The sequence below is a fragment of the Coffea arabica genome, chromosome 7c (assembly GCF_036785885.1).
Source record: "Coffea arabica cultivar ET-39 chromosome 7c, Coffea Arabica ET-39 HiFi, whole genome shotgun sequence".
Taxonomy (NCBI): domain Eukaryota; kingdom Viridiplantae; phylum Streptophyta; class Magnoliopsida; order Gentianales; family Rubiaceae; genus Coffea; species Coffea arabica.
The window spans coordinates 7,376,473-7,395,431 of NC_092322.1; the positions used below are offsets into that span (position 1 = coordinate 7,376,473).

At 38.6% G+C, this 18,959-nt stretch overlaps 4 protein-coding genes across 5 annotated transcripts; 2 read left to right on the forward strand and 2 right to left on the reverse strand.

Annotated features, from left to right (window-relative positions):
- Positions 1 to 6: 6 nt before the first annotated feature.
- Positions 7 to 3,354, forward strand: LOC113701827 (barley B recombinant-like protein D). Of its 2 annotated transcripts, XM_027222652.2 has the most exons (3): positions 7 to 510; positions 1,701 to 1,752; positions 2,107 to 3,354. In XM_027222652.2, the coding sequence occupies exons 2-3, from the start codon at positions 1,750 to 1,752 to the stop codon at positions 3,001 to 3,003; spliced, it is 900 nt and encodes a 299-aa protein (XP_027078453.2). In that variant the 5' UTR covers positions 7 to 510; positions 1,701 to 1,749; the 3' UTR covers positions 3,004 to 3,354. The 2 variants fall into 2 exon arrangements, with proteins under 2 accessions (XP_027078453.2, XP_071913589.1); XM_072057488.1 differs by lacking the exon at positions 1,701 to 1,752 and having other exon boundaries at positions 373 to 510; positions 2,043 to 3,186.
- A 2,895-nt stretch (positions 3,355 to 6,249) lies between these two features.
- LOC113701826 (uncharacterized) lies at positions 6,250 to 11,014 on the reverse strand. Its single transcript, XM_027222651.2, has 11 exons — positions 10,647 to 11,014; positions 9,277 to 10,253; positions 9,061 to 9,150; positions 8,521 to 8,985; positions 8,063 to 8,177; positions 7,826 to 7,990; positions 7,453 to 7,682; positions 7,263 to 7,356; positions 7,120 to 7,172; positions 6,949 to 7,033; positions 6,250 to 6,865 (listed from the first exon to the last, which is right to left on the reverse strand). The coding sequence occupies exons 1-10, from the start codon at positions 10,897 to 10,899 to the stop codon at positions 6,965 to 6,967; spliced, it is 2,511 nt and encodes an 836-aa protein (XP_027078452.2). The 5' UTR covers positions 10,900 to 11,014; the 3' UTR covers positions 6,250 to 6,865; positions 6,949 to 6,964.
- A 1,860-nt stretch (positions 11,015 to 12,874) lies between these two features.
- LOC113701615 (uncharacterized) lies at positions 12,875 to 15,671 on the forward strand. The gene is made up of 6 exons (XM_027222361.2): positions 12,875 to 13,029; positions 13,136 to 13,219; positions 13,345 to 13,429; positions 14,175 to 14,263; positions 14,701 to 14,812; positions 15,165 to 15,671. Exons 1-6 carry the CDS (start codon positions 12,994 to 12,996, stop codon positions 15,350 to 15,352), a joined length of 594 nt encoding a protein of 197 aa, XP_027078162.2. The 5' UTR covers positions 12,875 to 12,993; the 3' UTR covers positions 15,353 to 15,671.
- A 120-nt stretch (positions 15,672 to 15,791) lies between these two features.
- Positions 15,792 to 17,329, reverse strand: LOC140010448 (GDP-mannose 4,6 dehydratase 1). The gene has a single exon (XM_072057489.1). The coding sequence runs from the start codon at positions 17,182 to 17,184 to the stop codon at positions 16,039 to 16,041; it is 1,146 nt and encodes a 381-aa protein (XP_071913590.1). The 5' UTR covers positions 17,185 to 17,329; the 3' UTR covers positions 15,792 to 16,038.
- Between the last annotated feature and the right edge of the window lie 1,630 nt (positions 17,330 to 18,959).

Genomic DNA, 18,959 nt, shown 5'->3' on the forward strand with positions numbered 1-18,959 from the left:
CTTTCTACCGAGAATTGATCCAATCAGCTTCATTAAATTTTCTCTTACCAAACTAACCTAGAAACTGACCAAAGAAAAGAAGATTAAGATCATGGCAGTGATTAAGCAGGTGCGTCAACCCAAATAGAAAGGAGACCTGCTCCTGCTCTTTGCTATCCGGTTCAAAGTTTAAATTGCAACGTCAGAGAAACGCTGACCCTCTAAAAACGCGACCATTGTAAGATCTCGTACTCAGACCGGCCGCTGTTCGATCTTCGAACCACCAAAAAACGCCATAGTTTCCCCTCTTAAAAGCCGGTACGCTCACCGTTTTCTCAAACATCCCAGATACTACTACAACTTACAGCTACAAAAATCGAACGCTCCCAAAAACAAAAAAAAAAAACTAGTAGTAAAAGACTGAGGGAGGAGGAGGATTCGGCCGTCGAATCTCAACCTCTTTCTCCCTCTCGAGCAGAGCTGCGAAGAATCTGGCTGCATTCCGTCATCTCTCTCAGCTCTGTCTCTCGTGTAAGTCTTGACGAATCAAATCAAGTTTTTTTTTTTTTGGCTTCGCATTAAGACATTCCGATCTGCTTAGTTGCTTATTCATTTCCTCATTTTAGGCGTTTTCCGGCGCATACTCTTAGCCTAGCTTTCCGATCTTCTGCATTTCAGATTTCATACAAGTCTTCTCGGATTTTTCTTTTTTATTTTTTGAAATCTTAGCTGTGTGAAAAAAGAGCTTAGATGAAGCTGCATTACTTATTTTTTATCATAAGAACGTCGTGCGTTTATTTCTGAATTGTGCAAATAGTTGAGTAAGTCAGAGTACAGGATATTGGTCAATGATTTAGTTCATTACTCTTTGGATTACCTTTTGGTTTTCATGTTGGTGATATTGCGTTTTTAGAGGTTTAAATTAGCTGTTGCAGATGTACTTTTTCATAATGATCTGGAAATTATTTTTAGTCTGGTGCTTGTTTGTACTTTATACAGCATGTGTTTATGTAGCTTTTAGAACTAAAGTTGCTTTTATTTCCTGAAATTACTTTATGCCGTTTAAGTTTGCTGTAAAATTGGCTTCTGAACTTTCCAACTCCAAATTTGTCAGTGAGTGCCTTCACCAGATAAGAGTATTATTTAGTCTTTGACTCATGAGTCCAACTGTAAGAGATACCGTTCTGTGCTGTATTTGTGCTTGGCTACTTGATTAGGAGAACTGGGAAAGCAAAAATATAGCTGGTGGTTCAATGAGGAGTTGGGGGGGGGGGGGGGGCACGGCTATGTTGGGAAGAAAAAATTATGAGTTTTGAGGTAATTTAGGGTGAATATTTGAGTCTCATTGGGAACGTCCAAGAACACTGTATGAATTTGAAGCTGTAACTTGTTATATGTTTTACTAGATGTTGAATTTTTTACTTATTTCTATCTCATGCATCCAGTCCTACTAAAAAGTTCAGCGAACTTATTACATGTGCTCAACAAAGTGTAGCTCTGGCTCTGGGTGACTGCAAAGTACTTTCCTAAGTTAAGATTCTGTAGTATTAGTCTGGACAAATGAAATGTTTAGTATTTAATCAACCATATCTACTCCAGAAATGACTCATCAACTGAACATTTTTGAGCTTCTGATAGCTTTATTGTTTTACGATCTGCATTTTTGGAATATTTTCTTTAGTTTTCAGATTGTCTAAGAAGTGATATTTTTCCTTCTGCAGATATTTCCATTTCAGAAATGGATTATTAGTTTCACCAGCTTGGCTAGTGATGGTATGAGATTGTACTTTTCACCATGCATCTGTTTCGTAACATTCTTTCACTTGACATGCTTTAACTAATGATGGTTGATGTGCTATTAAGAAGGGATTGACTCCTTTCATACTACCTGTCTTGATTTACATCTTGTTTCAATTGATACATGGAATCTAAGATGACTACATGATAATATTGACTTCTGATATAAATTTATTAATCCTGTACCTTAATAAATTAACAATTGACTGGCTAGCTTATTATCTCTTGCATAATGCTTTTTCTCATTTCTCTTTTCGCCTTTGAAGTCTTCGTTGTCAACCTGTCACAAAGATACCTGATTGTGCTTGATATCTTGTGCTTTAATCCAAGGACCACAATCACTTTTCGATAAAGACATATATGGCCATCACGGCTGAGCGAGATGCGGCCATCCAGGAAAGGAACATGGCACTGGAGGAGAGAAAGAGGGCCTTCTCTGAGAGAGACATGGCAATGCTTCAGCGGGATGCGGCTATTGCTGAACGTAATTCTGCCATACAAGAACGAGATGAGGCCATTGCTGCTCTGCAAATAAGGGACTGCTCTGTAAATAATATGCTTTCTGACTCTGCTGAGGATGGGGTTGCAGATGGAACCGAAGACATGCATTACCAGCATATGCATCATGCTATGGTTAATGCTGCATTTAGTCCTAGAGATATTCTAACTAGTGAGACCTTTAATAGTGCACAAGTTGCTTCTGAAACTGCGAAAGCCACGAAAGTGAGGCAGCCAAAGGAAGGTAAGATGACAAAATCAGTCAAGTCTCCAAGGTCGCCTAAAAGACGGGCTGAAGGCATGATTAAGCCACTAACTCCTGCTTCATCAAATGGTTGGAATGCTGGCCATGATTTGAAACGCGAGGAAGAATTCGAAGGGCATCTTGGTACGTGGAAGGATAATATAGGCTTGAATCAAATAAACTTTGACGAAACTGCCATGCCAGTGCCAGTTTGCTCCTGCACTGGAACACCCCAGCCTTGTTATAAGTGGGGGAATGGTGGATGGCAGTCGGCTTGCTGTACGACGACCATGTCTGTGTATCCGTTACCTCAGGTATCTAATAAGCGGTATACCAGAGTCGGTGGCAGAAAGATGAGTGGAAGTGCCTTCAATAAATTGCTAAATCGACTTGTTGCCGAGGGTCATGACCTGTACTCTGCTCCACTGGATCTGAAGGAGCATTGGGCAAAGCATGGCACAAATCGGTACAGCACCTTGAAGTGACTCCGGAATGACCTGCTGTCAGTGTTGCACACATGTTGGACGGTTTATGTTGTATGGTGCAATCTTATACCGCCCATTAGCGGAGATATTGGAGGGGCTCGACTCTGAATTCTGCTGGTGCTCATCAAATCCCAGATTATAAACAATGGAAAGGAAAATATACAGAGCTCAAAATTTGTTTTCCATGTTCTGTTGTATTGTGTTTGGTGTTGATCTTAGTTGCTATGGATTAGGACAAAAATTTGTTGTTGGGCATACATGATACGGGGAGAAAGATTATGTATATGAAATCTGAATACTCAAACAGCTCTATACCAATTGAACCTGAAGCTGCAAAATCTTATCACCGGAGCGAATGCTGTAATTTGGCACTCTCAATACCAGTTGTTTTTTTTTTTTTTGTCCAAGACGTTTTATTTTCACCTTCAAGTAATTGGAAGCAGTTTCTTGAAAAATTACGAATTCAGTAATTGTCCACGCCTGCACAAAATGCATTCGCGTTCGGGCGGTAGGCCCCGACTCCAGATTGGTTTTCTGATTTGGCTAATAGACGAGCAAATTTTCCTTTGCATTTGACTTGAATTGACATAATTTATTCTTGTTTCAGAAAATTGAAAATCCGTCAAGGACACTATACAACTAGGTGGCACATTTTTTAGGGCAAATTTTCGTGACCGTGGATTTGATCCTCAAGGCAAGAAGGCCATCAGCCATTCAGACTCGGAAAATGTTTCAAAGTCCCAATTTTCCATATTCTCATTTGCATTGCCACGCTGTGCAGAATAATTAGCTTCAATTTCTCCTTTTTTTTGTTGAAAAATTTAATTCCCTAGCATCTTCAAATTCTACACCTCCTGAGCCTGGGAAAAAATGTTTGCACTCTCTTGAGAAAAAAGAGAAATTGACTTATTAAATCTCAGCCACCAAATTGAATACTTATATTAGATCCGATAAAGTTAAACGCCAGACTTGATCACAGACTCGACAATCCGGGAAAGCAAATAAATTCAGATTCCACACTCATGCGACTTATTTAAACATAAAAAAAAAAAAAAAAAAAAAATCCCCAGGTCTACTCCATAACAGAGGCACTTCCAGGGTTTTAAAACCCTCCTCGCGAAGCTAAAACCATTCAACCAACCAACCAACCAACCAACCTTTTAGAGACAGACTTGCATAATAAATGTCTAATATTATAAAATCAAATGCCAATCTATATCACGGTTGTTAATTCACATTAATTACAAGGCCAGAAAAGGACAAAATTTCTATGCTGTGAATCCCAGACTGGACAATGAGTACACAACCAGAATGGCTAGACAATGAACAGTAATTAAACCAAACATGCCAGACCAGCCAATGCAGACTAATACAACTCCAAGCAAGCCTCGTGGTTCCAATTCCTATATACTCCCTCCGTTCCTTATTAGATGGCCTGAATAACTAATTCTCTTAGATTAAGAAAGTTGGTTATTTTCTAAAAGTCAACAAAAGTTTAACTTTACTTCTCAAAATTACCCTTTATCTCTCTTCATCTCTTCAACTACTTTTATTGTTAATGCTACAAATACTGCATTTAATTATTTAGAGTTCCAATTCAAGAAAGTTGAAAGGGTAAGCAAGGGTAAATTTGGAAAAAAGTTCATAAATGCTTTCTTGATATCATAAAATGACAGATAAAAAGAAACAATGGATTAGGAAAGGAACGGAGGGAGTATCATTTACCATGCAAAACTCAACAATACTTCATTTGGCCAAATTTGTCCTCAGCCACCAGCAGTACCACCTACTTTCCTTCAGGAGTATTTTGCAAAAAGATAAAATAAACTAGGAAAATAAAAATGAAAGATGGAATGAATGTGTCTAAAAAATCACAATGAAACATCAAAAGGTCCAGAAAACTAGAAACAGGATCTTTCTCCAGTTTTAATCTTCGATAAAAACTATGGTTCCTGCAGGTAATCCGTCTGGATAACAAATTTTTCTTCTTCAAAGTAGCTAGTAATGTCGACTACAGGACATTGTCGACTTATGCAACATCAATCAAGTATCTATTTCCAACCACTCGTGTTTGTTTTGACATTGAACTTCATAATTTAACAATTACCACAATCTGATAAAAAAAAACCTATGTTCGCAAGATAACAAAGCATTCCCTTCAGACAGCACCAAATGCTCATCCACGTAGAACAGGGGAAAAAAAAAAGCAAAGAGCACAAAGAGCATCCTCAATTATTTACAATATAACCATTTAACCTCAATATGAGTTGCATGTGAGACTACGCATTTCAATCTTCTATAAAACTCTTGGATGATAGGTTTTTACATCGAAGTAACTATTTCTGTCTCTATGAGACTTTGTGCATTCATGAAAGACTAATCATACATCCATCCAGTATCTGACTCCTACAATTCATGTTTGTTTTGCTATCAAACTTCAGAGTCTAATAGTTTTCCCAATCTGATATTAAACCCTACATCAAAGCGTTCCCTTTGTACACTAACGGTAGCACCAAATGCCCATCCATCAGGGGGAAACTTAAAAGCCAAAAAACCTCAATCATTTATCATATGATTACTTAACCTCAAAATGAATTGAATGTGGGATACTGGGCACTGATACCTGCTAAACTTACTAGTTTACGTAAGCATCAAAACTACTTAGTAGCAGGAATTTGATATGATAATCACTAATAAAGCTTTAGCTACAAAGAGGCAGTAACTGCATCTTAAGTTTAGACCTTCATGCCTTTTAACCAAGAAAATGTAGTGCACTCAAGCCTAGCAAAATTCTATTACATATATAACCATAGCATATCGTAACCAGCAAATCACAAAGTCCAACTCATATCCTTTTCAAAGCTACAGAAGAAACTGGATCTGATTAAAAGAATACTGCATGGTTATTCAGAGTCATAAATCATGCTCTTATAAATAGGCTTGACTTATGTAATCTTTTAACCTCTGATACAATTGGTAAGGTAATATAAAATCATCACATATCATGTATCTCCAAAGAGGTAGAAAACTCCACAATGATCGACTAAGAGAGTGTCAATGCCTACATAATTGTTGCTTCAATCCACTGACACTTTTAAGAACGTCTATACATGATAAATCCGTCATTGCGGTATAAGTTTTATCACCAATAGAAAACAACTCCTGTCAAAGGCATAGTTTACCTGAATATAGACGTTCATAATCAAACTCAGCAGCACCTCACATTTACCCAAAAAAACCACAAAATGCCAGAGAAAATATATTCCTTCTCCATAATATAGTAATAAAGTGTTTAAGCTCAAATTACAGCTTAGAAAAGATCTATACTTGAGTTACAGAAACATAAAATCAAAACCTACAAGTTGAACTAAAATATGCCATCAAGGTGATCTCCACCAAGTTGTCAACTTAACATCATCATTGCAGCATTATGCAACAACCATAAATAAAATAACTTGAGCTGAATCTTTATCACCTCAAAGGACAATAGCATGCCCAACTTATTCCCTTGAAACAGAATCAAAACATGTACTTTTTGTCCATAAAAGGGTTATTACTAACAAGGAAAGCAAGTGTCTTCCTCATCTGGACTGCTAACTCCCCAAACTGCTTCCACCTAGAAAAAAAGGAGCTCATACCTATTTAAGTCTCCAACTTAGAAACTGAGTACCAGTATCTACAAACGTCCATCCAAGAGACATGGCTGACAATCTAAGACCAAATATTATATGACAACCAGGATTGGTAAGAGGTAGAGAGACAAGAGACCAGATGATACAGCAAAAACGGGGAGGGAGAGAGAGAGAGAGAGGAAAAAGTAGAAAACAGAATCACATCCCAGCAGCAGCCGTACGAACTAGACCTGAAGAAAAATGCAAAAACCATAAAACTTAAGTGTGAACAACCCAACAAGAACACCTATACGCAGTTGTGCAAGTGTATTACCTAAAGTTCATCATGTCTAATAGTAATATCCACGTCCATATGGACGATCACCTCCATAAAATGATGGATATGCTCCTGCACCATGCTGCAAAATAGCAAGAGAAGAGTCCAAATCATAAAGCTGTTAAGACGTAGAATGCATTGTGGAAGGAATATGACCATCATACGCACATCAGAGCCATAGTAATCTTGTCGATAAGGCCCACGATCAGCTTCAAACCCACCTAACATCAAATAGGAAACAAGCATAGTGTTATGAGAAGTGATTACAAATCAAGAAGCAAAATTTAAGAACATAATAGGAATTTCTGAACCTCGGTAACGACTTCCATGAAAAGAAGCTGAAGCGTCAGGATACTCAAACCGAGGGCGACGAGTGCTTGGCTCCACATAATCTGGATCCTGATCCTAGGAACAAAAAGAAACATTGTTAACTTGGAAAAAAAAAATTGAAGAATCTGATTTCCTCACATATCTTATCCCAAGGTTTCTGTTCTAGCTTACTGTCATAAAATACGGTCGTTTAATTCCATGGGCAGGGTCATCATAATAATAGGGGTCATCAAAGTGTCTTCGAAAATATGGCTCATTGAATCCTTCCTCTGGAGGGAAAGGCTGCCTCCTCAGTGGATCATGAACACCATGGCCACCATGTCTACTTCTATCCATGTCAGGCCGACGTGGCAGCGGACCTCCACTATATCCTTGTTGAGGCCTGAAACCCCACCTTCCTCCTGTTTATGCAACAGAGTCCATCATAAACTTGCTCCAGCAGGGAAATAGGAAAAAAATGGTTCTTGATCTTGTATAAATAAGCTAACAACTATCATAAAAATTCTCCTCCTCCATGCAAAGGGTGTGAAATTGTATATCTAACCATGCGCAAAGCTTTGCCTTCCATGCAAGGGATATTCATTATCAAGTTCACGATCATTTAGAGAACCAATTCTACCACCACGTCCAGGTCCACGTGGATAAAAACCCCTGCCATGCTGGAAGCTTGGTCGATCGAAGGCATGACCACCTCGACCAAAACCCCTTCCTGAAAGCACAAGACCACGTCATACTGCAATTGAGTATTTGAATATAAAAGAAGTCGACAAAATTTCCATACCAAATCTGGGGAAAGTCCCGCCACTGCTTCGAGCTATTCTAAAACCTCCAGACATACTGCCTTTTACTGCCTGAGTTTTAGGCAACGGATTTGAAAGTCTTGCTCTTACTTTTGCCTAATTACAGAGAAGAAAATGTCAAAAGCTGAAGAGGTTGCATCTAGTAGAAATTACGTAACAAACAGGACAAAATTATCATGACTCATCCTCTGGGTCATGTCAAGAAATGCGTGTCAAAGTTCTGAAAGCATGATATTAACATAGGTCACTGAAATAGTTCTAAGATGCAATTTGGAAGATGGATGGAGATTAGAAATGGACATATTTATGGGGTCGTGCAGTACTATGTTAATATATGCTGGTAGAACTACTCACATACAATCAAACAAAACCATCACTGTTAATTGCAAGACTCACTAGCTGCAGATGCCCTTTAAGATCGCAAAAAATTGAAGCATACCTTTGAGTTTCCATCACCCAGTTCCATGTTGTTTACTTCCTCAACGCATGAAACAGCAGCTTCATGTGTAGTGAAATCAACAAACCCGAAATCCTTCCTCTTGGCTGTAGACATATTACGAGCTAGCATTACACGTGCAATCTCCCCAAAACGTCTAAATGTCTCTCTAACTCGATCTTCATCCCAATAAGGAGGAAGCCCATCAACAAATACTGATTTAACCTGGGCCATCACTGCTGGGTCTGGCTCACGCAGAGGTTCAGCAAAAGCCACCTTAGCAGTTCTCTCAGCATGGCCAAAAATAGCATCAGGCTTTTGAAGTCTCTTGTATGCCAGCATAGCTTCTGCATGACAAGAAAACTCAAGAAATGCAAAACCGCGACTCAGCCCTTCGTGTTTGGGATCTGCCACAAGAGTGATGCTTTCAACACTTTCTATGCCATACTCCTTCAGCTTGTCTTTTATCTGCCATCGGTTATGATAAAATTAGAAAAAAAATTTTCTAAAAGTGCACCATCCAAAGATAAATATTAATCTTACAGCTTCTTTTGTCCATGTATTGCAAATATTGCCAACAAACAACGTATCATTGTCCTCACTTGGAGCAGTCCCACATCGCTTCCCACGTATCTGCATTACAAACCAATTATTGAGTATTTATACAATTTTCAGGTATATGAAAGTGCATAAGTCTGCAACGGAGAATGAATTTTTCAGTGTGTGAGTCAAAGCACACCATCTAAAGATGCATCTTACAACAGGGTTTTTCATTTCCGACAAAGCCCGGTTTGCTTCTTCCTTGGTTGAAAACCTGACAAATGCATAACCCTTATTCTTGTTGGTGGAGGGATCCTTGTGTAGGCGGACATCAACCACCTCTCCAGCATATTTAAACACCCTCTTAAGATCTTCTTCAGTAACATCACGATCCAACCCACCAACAAAAATCTCAAGCTCTTTCCTCAACTTACGCTCCTTTGCAGCAGCATTTAGTTCTGCACGCTCCTCTTCCAAAGCTTCTTCACCTTGCCCTATCATGTCATCTTCAGCAAACTCTTCTTGGCCAAGTTCATCATGAATCTCTTGATCAGCCTCTGATCTGTCATCATCTGCTTCTGCTAAAAGACCATCAAAGTCAGTCATCTCTTCTTTGGGGTCTTCCTCCATTTTATCTTCCTCAGTCATGTTCTCCACTTTATCCTCAATAAGTTTCTCCTGCTCCTCTTGTTGGTCTATCATATTCTCTTTCTCATTTGGTTTAGTAGGTACATCGTCCTCAAAATGTTCAGAATCTACAGAAGTCGATCCCTGTTCTTTCTGATCAAATGGTGCACTTTCCGTGACTGATTCTTCTGCCTTGTTCTTCAATGACTCTTCAACATGCAAAAAATTTTTCTCCACATCAACTCCCTCAACTTTTTCAACGTTTGGTCCTTCGCTTATTACTGGTCTGTCAATATTTCCAAGGCTAATTCCATCATTTTTAGCAGTCTCAGCACCCTTTGCCACTGGTCCTCTATTTGCAGCATCTAAGACATCATTCTCCTTCTTGGATTCATCAGCAATTGCATTTTCAGCTTCCCCAGACCTTTTCTTCAGTCGAGAAGCTGGTCTAGCAACAGTTCTTCTTATGATCCTCTTTACAACTCTTTTAGTAGTTTTCGTTCCCAAAGCAGGTTTACTTTCCCCTGTCACCTGAACAGCACCATCATTCGTTGCTTTTGCTCCCTCAACTGCACAAGAAATAAATAAGTTAGAAACTCACACTTAATTGCAGTGAATGTGCAAACAAAAAATATATATATATATATGTATGTGTGTGTGTGTGTGTGTGTGTCCGAATATTAGAAGCTAAAATGAATTTACTGGCAACAAAAAGTCCCTAATTCCCGAAATTTGTAACTCAAAATAATCAGAGAAACAACTAGATGTCAAGGAAATCTTTACGCGCAATGCAAAATTGCTTTTCTTGACAATCACAAGAGCCTATATACCTACTTGAAGCAGACAACCTCAAAACTTACAATTCATCTAAGTAGATAAACCTAAATTTTATTAAGAAATAAGTTAAACTTATTATCAATATGGATGAAACTGTATCAGAATCAGAATAATCCAAATATCACCTGCTGATGCTGGTTCCTGCGTAGGCAGGGCGGTGGTTACGGGAGCGCTTATGGTCTCGAAGGGCTTAGTTTGCTGTCCTTTGAGGGCGGGGCTAGGTCTCGCTTCGGAGGACTTGGGTGGTAAGGTCGACGTCCCCGGAGCTTCAGCCAATGCTGCGGACTCGGCGGAGCTGGGCGTGGATTGTGATTTTAAGGATGTTTTCTTGGCCGGCGGCGTCTTCTTCGGTGTTGCGCCTGTATTTCGAGTTCTCATAATTTGATTGAATTGTAACAGTTACAATCGGTTTATACCGGGGGAGGATTGTCAAAAACCCTACACAGTTAAGAGAGACTTGAGCGGGGAAGGCAGCTTCGATAATCTAATCGTATCGCTTTGGTCATTTATACTGGTAACCGACAGAAGCTGAAGTCGGACACGATACGACGTTGCTCTGTATTCCATAAACACCGTAAAGATTTCCATTTTTTTTATTTCCTTTTTTGGGAAAATTTTCAGAAAGGAAATGGTAAAGTGGTAACAACTGAAATGCATAATTAAGGTGTAATTTTTGGTAAATCTGTGGAGGGGATGTGGGTTATTATTCATAAATAATAAAAGTATTCATCTTGCAAATAAATTTATGAAATTAAAAAGTTCACATTTTTATTTATTAAGATGCACACTATAAATAACCGAAATGCATATTATTGCGAGGGTAGTTTTATTCATCCAACAATAAATTTATTTTCTTTTTTGTAATCCATAATAGTAACCCATATCAGAGTCACAAATATCCCAAAATTACATTATGAATTTCAATTCTTTTTATTTCCTTTTTTCCAAATTTTTTTTCCTAAAGAAGATTGTAAAAACAAAATAGGTTAAAATATTGAATTGGCTTTCCAAAATGAAGTTGCTTCACACACACACACACACACACATATATATTTGGCAAAAATGATAATAGTAAGTAACTTTTTTTACTAGTGGGGTCGTGAACTCAAAACTTTTTTATTTATATTTTCTCTTGTTTTATCATCCAATCCAAATCTATCTTCCATTCAAAATAATTAGGGATAATTTACCTCCCTTGATGATAGACAATAACTATAATAACCTTTATAATTTTTCAAAAGACAAGTCATTGATAAAAGAGGGAAAAAGATAACAGAAAAATGGAAATCCATTCTTCTTGACCAGCCCAAATATTGTGGCCAAACAATTTCAGTTATAATCATTAAATTGTAACCTTCTATCATTTAAATATGCCAATCAAGGTAGTTGTCTCCTTTCTTCTATCACTCAAATGCGCTATTGCTATTGATCATGATGGAAGCAATCATCACTGTCAACAATCTAATTGTTCATATTATTGAGTATAAAAAAGTTATTGGATTACGGGAAAGAATAATTTGATAGATTGTACTAAAATTATTCTCCCAAACTTGCACTTTTGTTGATGTTTTGCCTTTTAAAAATTTTTTATGATTATTCATACCAAGGAACTTTAAATGAAGGCAATTTTGGGCATTTATATACTTTTTTAATTTTACATCATCAAGGTGAAACCCAAACCTATGTTTTAGGGAAGGTATGTGTAATTTTCAAAATGTGAGGAGAGTTGTCTAAAATTACTAGAAACCTCAAGGGAGGTTTCTGAAATTATAATAACCTTGAAACAGAAGTGATTATGATATGATATTGCACTATATTATATAAATAAATAGTATAAAATTTTTTCATTTTTGTTGGGAAAATTTAAGAAAGGAAATTATAATAATAATTGAAATCCATAATTAAGGGGTAGTTTTTGAGAAATTTATAGAGGGGATATCGGTTATTATTCATAAAGAATAAAAGAATCCATCATGCAAATAAAATTTATGAAATTATTGCTAATCTAAAGTTCACATTTTTATTTATGATGTGCACTACAATTAATTGAAATACAGATTGTTACAAGGGTAGCTTTTTTCATTCAACAATAGATGATATATTTACTTTTTTTAATTCATAAATAATAATTTACATCTTTTGTTTAAGTGTAAGTGATATGGTTCAAAATTAGAATTTCTTATTTATATTATCTTCTTCAAATCACCCACAACCTATCCCTCCCCGAAGTGACAAGTATCCCAAAATTACACTACGAATTTCAATTCTTCTTATTTCCCTTTTTTCCAAATTTTTTTCCTAAAAAAGAATGTGACAAGTTCATATGTTAAAATATTGAATTTGGCTTCCAAAACGACGTCGTTTTCGATATTTGCAAAAAACCTTGTCGCAGGACCTCGGTTCAACGACATACGAGCCCAGAAAAGGAAGTACTCCACAATAAAGCACGTCCTCTCTGAAGAGTAAATAGAGATGGGCGCGTCAGAGTCAAGTCTCTCCGGCTCCCAAGTAATCCCCTCAAATTCAATTAACCTGAAATAAGCTCTACCTTTTCCGATAGCATTTTATTATTGCTATTTTATTTATTTAATTTGTATATTTTTCATGGGTGAAGAGACCTGGAGATGAGATTACCACAGTATCGGAGCGGTCAGAAATTGTGGATCCTGTCATAGAGCAGCTCAAATCCCTTAAAATTGTGAGCTGCTACTCCAATTTTTGAGCTTTTTTGCTTTAATGGATTATCGGTTTTTGTCCTCGTATTACTTTAATATCACATCAGTCGGTTTTAATTACGTGTATTTTGTAAATGTTTATGAATAGGCAACTCCAATATTAACGTCAACGCCGGCAGAGACTAGCTTGACGGATATTCTAGTGAGGAAAGCTTCATCTTCTTCAAATTCAAGTAATTAAGGGGAGCTTTCCTGTTTGGTTTGATTTCTCATTGTATTGTATCATTTGGTCCCTAAGTTCTGAACTTGAAAAGCTTTACTCAAGTTACGTTGGATTCTTGAAACTTGTATATGCTGGAACAAGCAACGACTTGGTATTGATTGGGTGCTTTTGCATAAAACTGCTGTTGATTTCATGCCACAAAATGATAGTTGTAATGATCGATTTTCCCAAATGTTCTCCATACTTAAAATATGTCTCAGATGTTATATACTGGAAGATGCTTAATGGATGAAAAATAATATTGCAGTGCCTGAATGTGTTATTTCAAGGAATTAAGTCGAGATAATCCTCTAGAACAACTTCTAAATAACAAAACCTTTGGAAGCAAATCTTGTTCCCTAGTTGAAAAGGAGCCTCTGGAGAAAACCTGTTATCCTTTGATTGAATTCTTTGGTTACCAAACGTATAGTTTGCTGTCGAAAAGTATGCCCTCTAGCTATGTATTGGACTGCAATTCATTATGGGAATTCCTGTTAGTTGGCAGCCTTCATCAATGTTGGCATATTGAAAGTCCTTGGATGTGTGATGGAACAAAATTTTAATTTCCTGAGTTTCTAATTGTGCTTTTGGCTGCAGCTTATGATAGACACCCCTCCTAACAGCTAAATGGTTATTTTTATGTTTTTTGCATGATTCTTCAATTTCACTGCTCTATTATCCATGTATTACCCCTGAAAGATTGAAAACTGAAACAGGTACAGTCAATCCAAATGTGTTGCTTGAGCTCTTTTCCATGTATCGTGACTGGCAAGAGCGAAAAGCACAGACAATTAGTAAAAGACAGGTAAATGGGATCACTCGTTTGTTCATTTTTCTTTCTCCTTCTTGTTGGATTTTGTTATTTAAGAGGGTTGTTTTGGTTGAAGTAATAAGATTTCCTGTGACAACCCGACGGAGGTAAGAAGTTGAAGCGTACTACTTATAGGAAACAAGTTCTCGATTTCTCTTGATTTTAAATTTAAGAATCCAATGGCCCGATTTATGTATTTTAATGTCCGCTTAAGGTCCAATTAAGAGTTTGATGTACTAGGACTCTGAACCTTCTTGTAATTTATATTAACATGTTGAACCAGGTGTAGTTTGGTACTTGTTTGATATGTCATTGGGTTCAAATAGTTAGTAGCCACTAGGCAGAAAGGGAGGGGCAAAGACATGCCGATAGTAATTGACAGAGGCTGGATATACTTGATTTCTGAGCTGCTTGCTTGGTAATTCGTGCAGGAAGAGATAGAAAATAAAATAGAAGTTGCTGATGCATTGGCAGTTAAGCTTCTTCAACGTTTCAATTATTCTGTCTCTGCGATGAAGACAACTTCACACCATCTCTCAGAAGGTAATTAGAATTTGAGTAAAACAATGAAGGTGGTTACCAGATTGGTGGTTGCATATTAGCAAGCTAGCGGAGTTAACTGAGCATGCAAGAATTCTTACTTAAAAGCTTTAGCGCCTGTGCAAGTTAAAGAGTCTAGTCGGGGTTGGCAGGAGCTCTAAATGACCCTCCCCTTATTCAGATCTCGTGGGTTGTTGGAAAATCTGGTAATCTATGAACTGCTATGTAAGTTGCATATGGTTGGAAGTGCATCTTCGGTTAGGAATGTCCTCAGTCCGCATAAGCACACGGGATCAGAATGGACTTCATTGTGTTAGCTTCACCTAACTGACTTCTTGTTTGAAAATCCATGCAGTTCATGCGTTACAGGTGGAACTCGGAGAATTGAAGGGAAGATTGACTGAGGTTATCAGCAACTGCGATGCATTGTGTCAAAGAATTACTGCAGAGGGACCAGAATCACTTCGATCATCTATCAAGCCATTTACAGCATCGCCTATGGACATGGGTACTGCTGATGTGCTGAATTCTAATAAAAACTGATATGGATGAACCACAATTATAGCAAGTAGGTGTTAGGCTATTCTTCTGTTTTATATGGTACATTATCTTACTGGAAAATAGAAATTCACTCGCATGCTGCAGTTTGGGCTTTTGTTGACACAATTCTAACAAGTTGGTTTAGGTTGTCTAGCTCGGCCAGGAATTGATTTTAATGTGTATGTCCTGCAGATAGGACATCAAGCGAGTCCTGTTACTTTTTTGGGTGTTTATTCTGTAGAAACTTTTGCAAGACACGTAATTTTGTTTTTCCAGTGGCTGCGCTAATTTTAAGAGCCATACAGTTAAGGCATTCATCTCACGTCTGTATGCATGAATTGTAAAAGAACTGGAGTAGAGTATTCGTTTAACAGGAGTCGATACGGACTAAATTTTTTTTTTTACTTTTAACTCTTAACTCTTAAATCCAAGAGAGGACAAATCGTAAAGAGCACATGGCTCGTTCCAGTCACTCGCTACTCGGTTTTGCAGCAGTGGTAATCCAAATACACAAATAAACGGTAAACTCCTCCAAAGAACAAAATTAAAAATCTATATGGATTAGCTTCATTACACTCTAACCCAACATCAGAAGTAGCTATACTGCAATTGAATCACATTCTTTAATGATAGATTGTATCGAATAAACAAAGCTGCATTTCTGGTGAGGTGCACGTAATCTGAAGCAGTCAAGGCTGTTGTTGAGCATCCATGTAACCAGCATCAACGAGAACCTTCTCCCTCTTAGCCAACTCAATATCTTCATCTACCATCATCTTCACCAGCTGCCCAAATCCAACCTTTGGCTTCCATCCCAGCACCTTTCTCGCCTTACTAGAATCTCCCTTCAGATTATCCACTTCTGCAGGCCTAAAATACCTCTTATCAATCACCACATGATCCCTCCAGTCCAACCCAACATACCCAAATGCCACCCGCAAAAACTCCTCAACCGTGTGAGATTCCTCCGTCGCCACCACATAATCGTCCGGTTTCTCCTGCTGCAGCATCATCCACATTGCCTCCACGTAATCCCCTGCGAAACCCCAATCCCTTGAAGCCTGCAAATTACCCAGAAACAGCTTGCTCTGCAGTCCAATCTTGATTCTCCCCACGGCCCGGGTAATCTTCCTCGTCACGAAGTTCTCCCCACGGCGGGGAGATTCGTGATTGAATAAAATCCCATTGCAGGCGAAAATCCCGTATGCCTCCCGGTAATTGACCGTGTACCAATGGGCGGCGCATTTAGAGGCGGCGTAGGGGGACCTGGGGTGGAACGGGGACGTTTCAGATTGGGGAGGAGGGGTAGATCCGAACATCTCCGATGATCCGGCTTGGTAGTACTTAATGTGGGACCGGCCGGTAGCTGAGATGTGGGAACGGACGGCTTCGAGGAGGCGGAGAGCTCCGGTGGCGACGACGTCAGCTGTATAATCAGGAATCTCAAAGGAAACAGCGACGTGTGATTGGGCGGCGAGGTTGTAAACCTCGTCGGGGTTGATTGTATCGAGCCAGCGGCGGAGAGAGGAGGCGTCAGTGAGGTCAGCGTAATGGAGCTTCATCTTGGCTTTTTGGGCATTGTGGGGATCGATGTAAATATGGTTGATGCGTTGGGTATTGAAGTTAGAGGATCGGCGGATGAGGCCATGGACTTCGTAGCCTTTGATGAGGAGGAATTCAGTTAAGTAGGAGCCGTCTTGACCAGTTATGCCAGTGATCAGGGCTACTTTCCGGCTCGTGGGAGGTTGAAGAGCTGGGGACGGAGAAGCGGTTTCATCGCCGTTGGCCGCGCTGGTAAATCCGGATCTGGAGGTGGTTTGGTTGTCGGTGGCCATTTATGGCAGACCAATGACTGAAGTGTTTGGCGGGTTTGACGGAAAATGGAGGGAGATGGGGAGGTTTAGGTCGGGGAGAAAAGGACGATTTGTAGAGGGAGCAGAGCAGGATGCCAGGAATACTAAGGCGGTGTGACAGCTCGCGTTTGACAACTAGGACCAGGACTTTCTGCGCTCTCAAGGCTAGTTTGGGGAGTCGTTAGAGAAGAAGATTAATGACTTGCGGGACCAGAAGTAATTGTTTTAAGGCCTAGTTTGGGAGTTTAGGTGAGGAAATTCTATAGTTATGACTTATAAGCCGTCTCATTTGCGGGCTTGAAAAATTGATACTTTTCCGTTTAATGCAATGGATATTATTCTTTTATTCTTTTTTTATTTTGTGAAGTGAATTGATTATTTTTTCGAGTATAAAAAATTTTGGATAAATTTGATTCCAATCACTATTATCACGAACCATAGCGTACTCCTCGAAACCATAAGTAAAGAAGCGGTTCATCTTTACTAGACTCTTCTTTTTTTTTAACATCATTCTTATTAAATTGAGCCAATTTCAATTTTCAATTTTAGAGAGAGTATTGTTTTGCGATGTCTTTTAAAAATTTTAACTTTCAAACCAATAATAAAAACTATACCTTTTTTGGTTCTCCTTTTTTCCGTTGATCTACTTAAAAACTAATTTACATGCAGAAGTATTGTCATTGTTAAAGAATTAAAAAAAGAAATATTCCAACTTACTCTTCTTTTTGTTTTTAAAGCTAAATACTTTAACTTGCTCTCTAGTGTCATCATATCTCTTCTTTTCTCTTTATTTAGTAATCCCAATCAAGAGAAGGTTTTCATTCATACTTCGTTGCTTTTCTCTTTTTGCATCTCTAAATCTATCCATCCAAATGAAAGTGTCATTATGAAAAGGTGGCATTTGATATTCTTGTTACAGTTCAAGGAATGATAAACGAAAAAAGCAATGTAAGTTGCAAAAAAGAATAAAAAGGAAAATAGGACCAAAAGATGAAATATCTTAAAGGGGGAAGGAGTGTAAGTAAGAGGTCCCGGGTTCGAATCCTCCTATTTACATTGAAAAAAAAATATTAAACATATGGAAAGGGAAGAGGAATTTATGACATAGAACACCCTGCACCCTTTTTCTTATCTTTATTAATGAGTTTGATAAATCGAAGAGATTTAGGTAGGTGGATAAAAGATTTCTAATCCAGCACAGGCAAGGCCTTAAAAAAGGAGTACACACTCTACGATATAATTCACATTCAGGTTGCCAAACATAGGTTGAATTTGGAGTTAGATGTTACTACTTTGTTAAAAGATTTATGATCTAGCCCAAGCATATACCTAGGCAATAAGAATGGTTTGTGAGGATGCCTACCTCGGCCACCCACTCTGTCGAGATGATCCACCTCGACCATCACTCGAACGCGGTCATGGCCTGAGCATGACCCCTGGGTTCGGGCGGATCTATGGCCTCTGACATGGATGACTTCTAGACCTCACCCCTTCCATTTCGCCTGCACGCTGATGATGTCAACCATACCTGACACAGTACGGAGCTCATGCTTTATCTGAAAAGCACCTGATACTCTTAATGGCTACTGCGCCAGACCCCCCGTCATCAAGCCCCGACTACTACAGTGTCAGAGTCAGACATCCTGTCAGGGGACAGAGCCGTAATGGCCAGAACGTGGGTCCCGCCAACATAAGCACACTGCCCTGTCCTCCATTATTGCCCTATAAATACCCCCATTCACTCGTCAAGTAAGCAC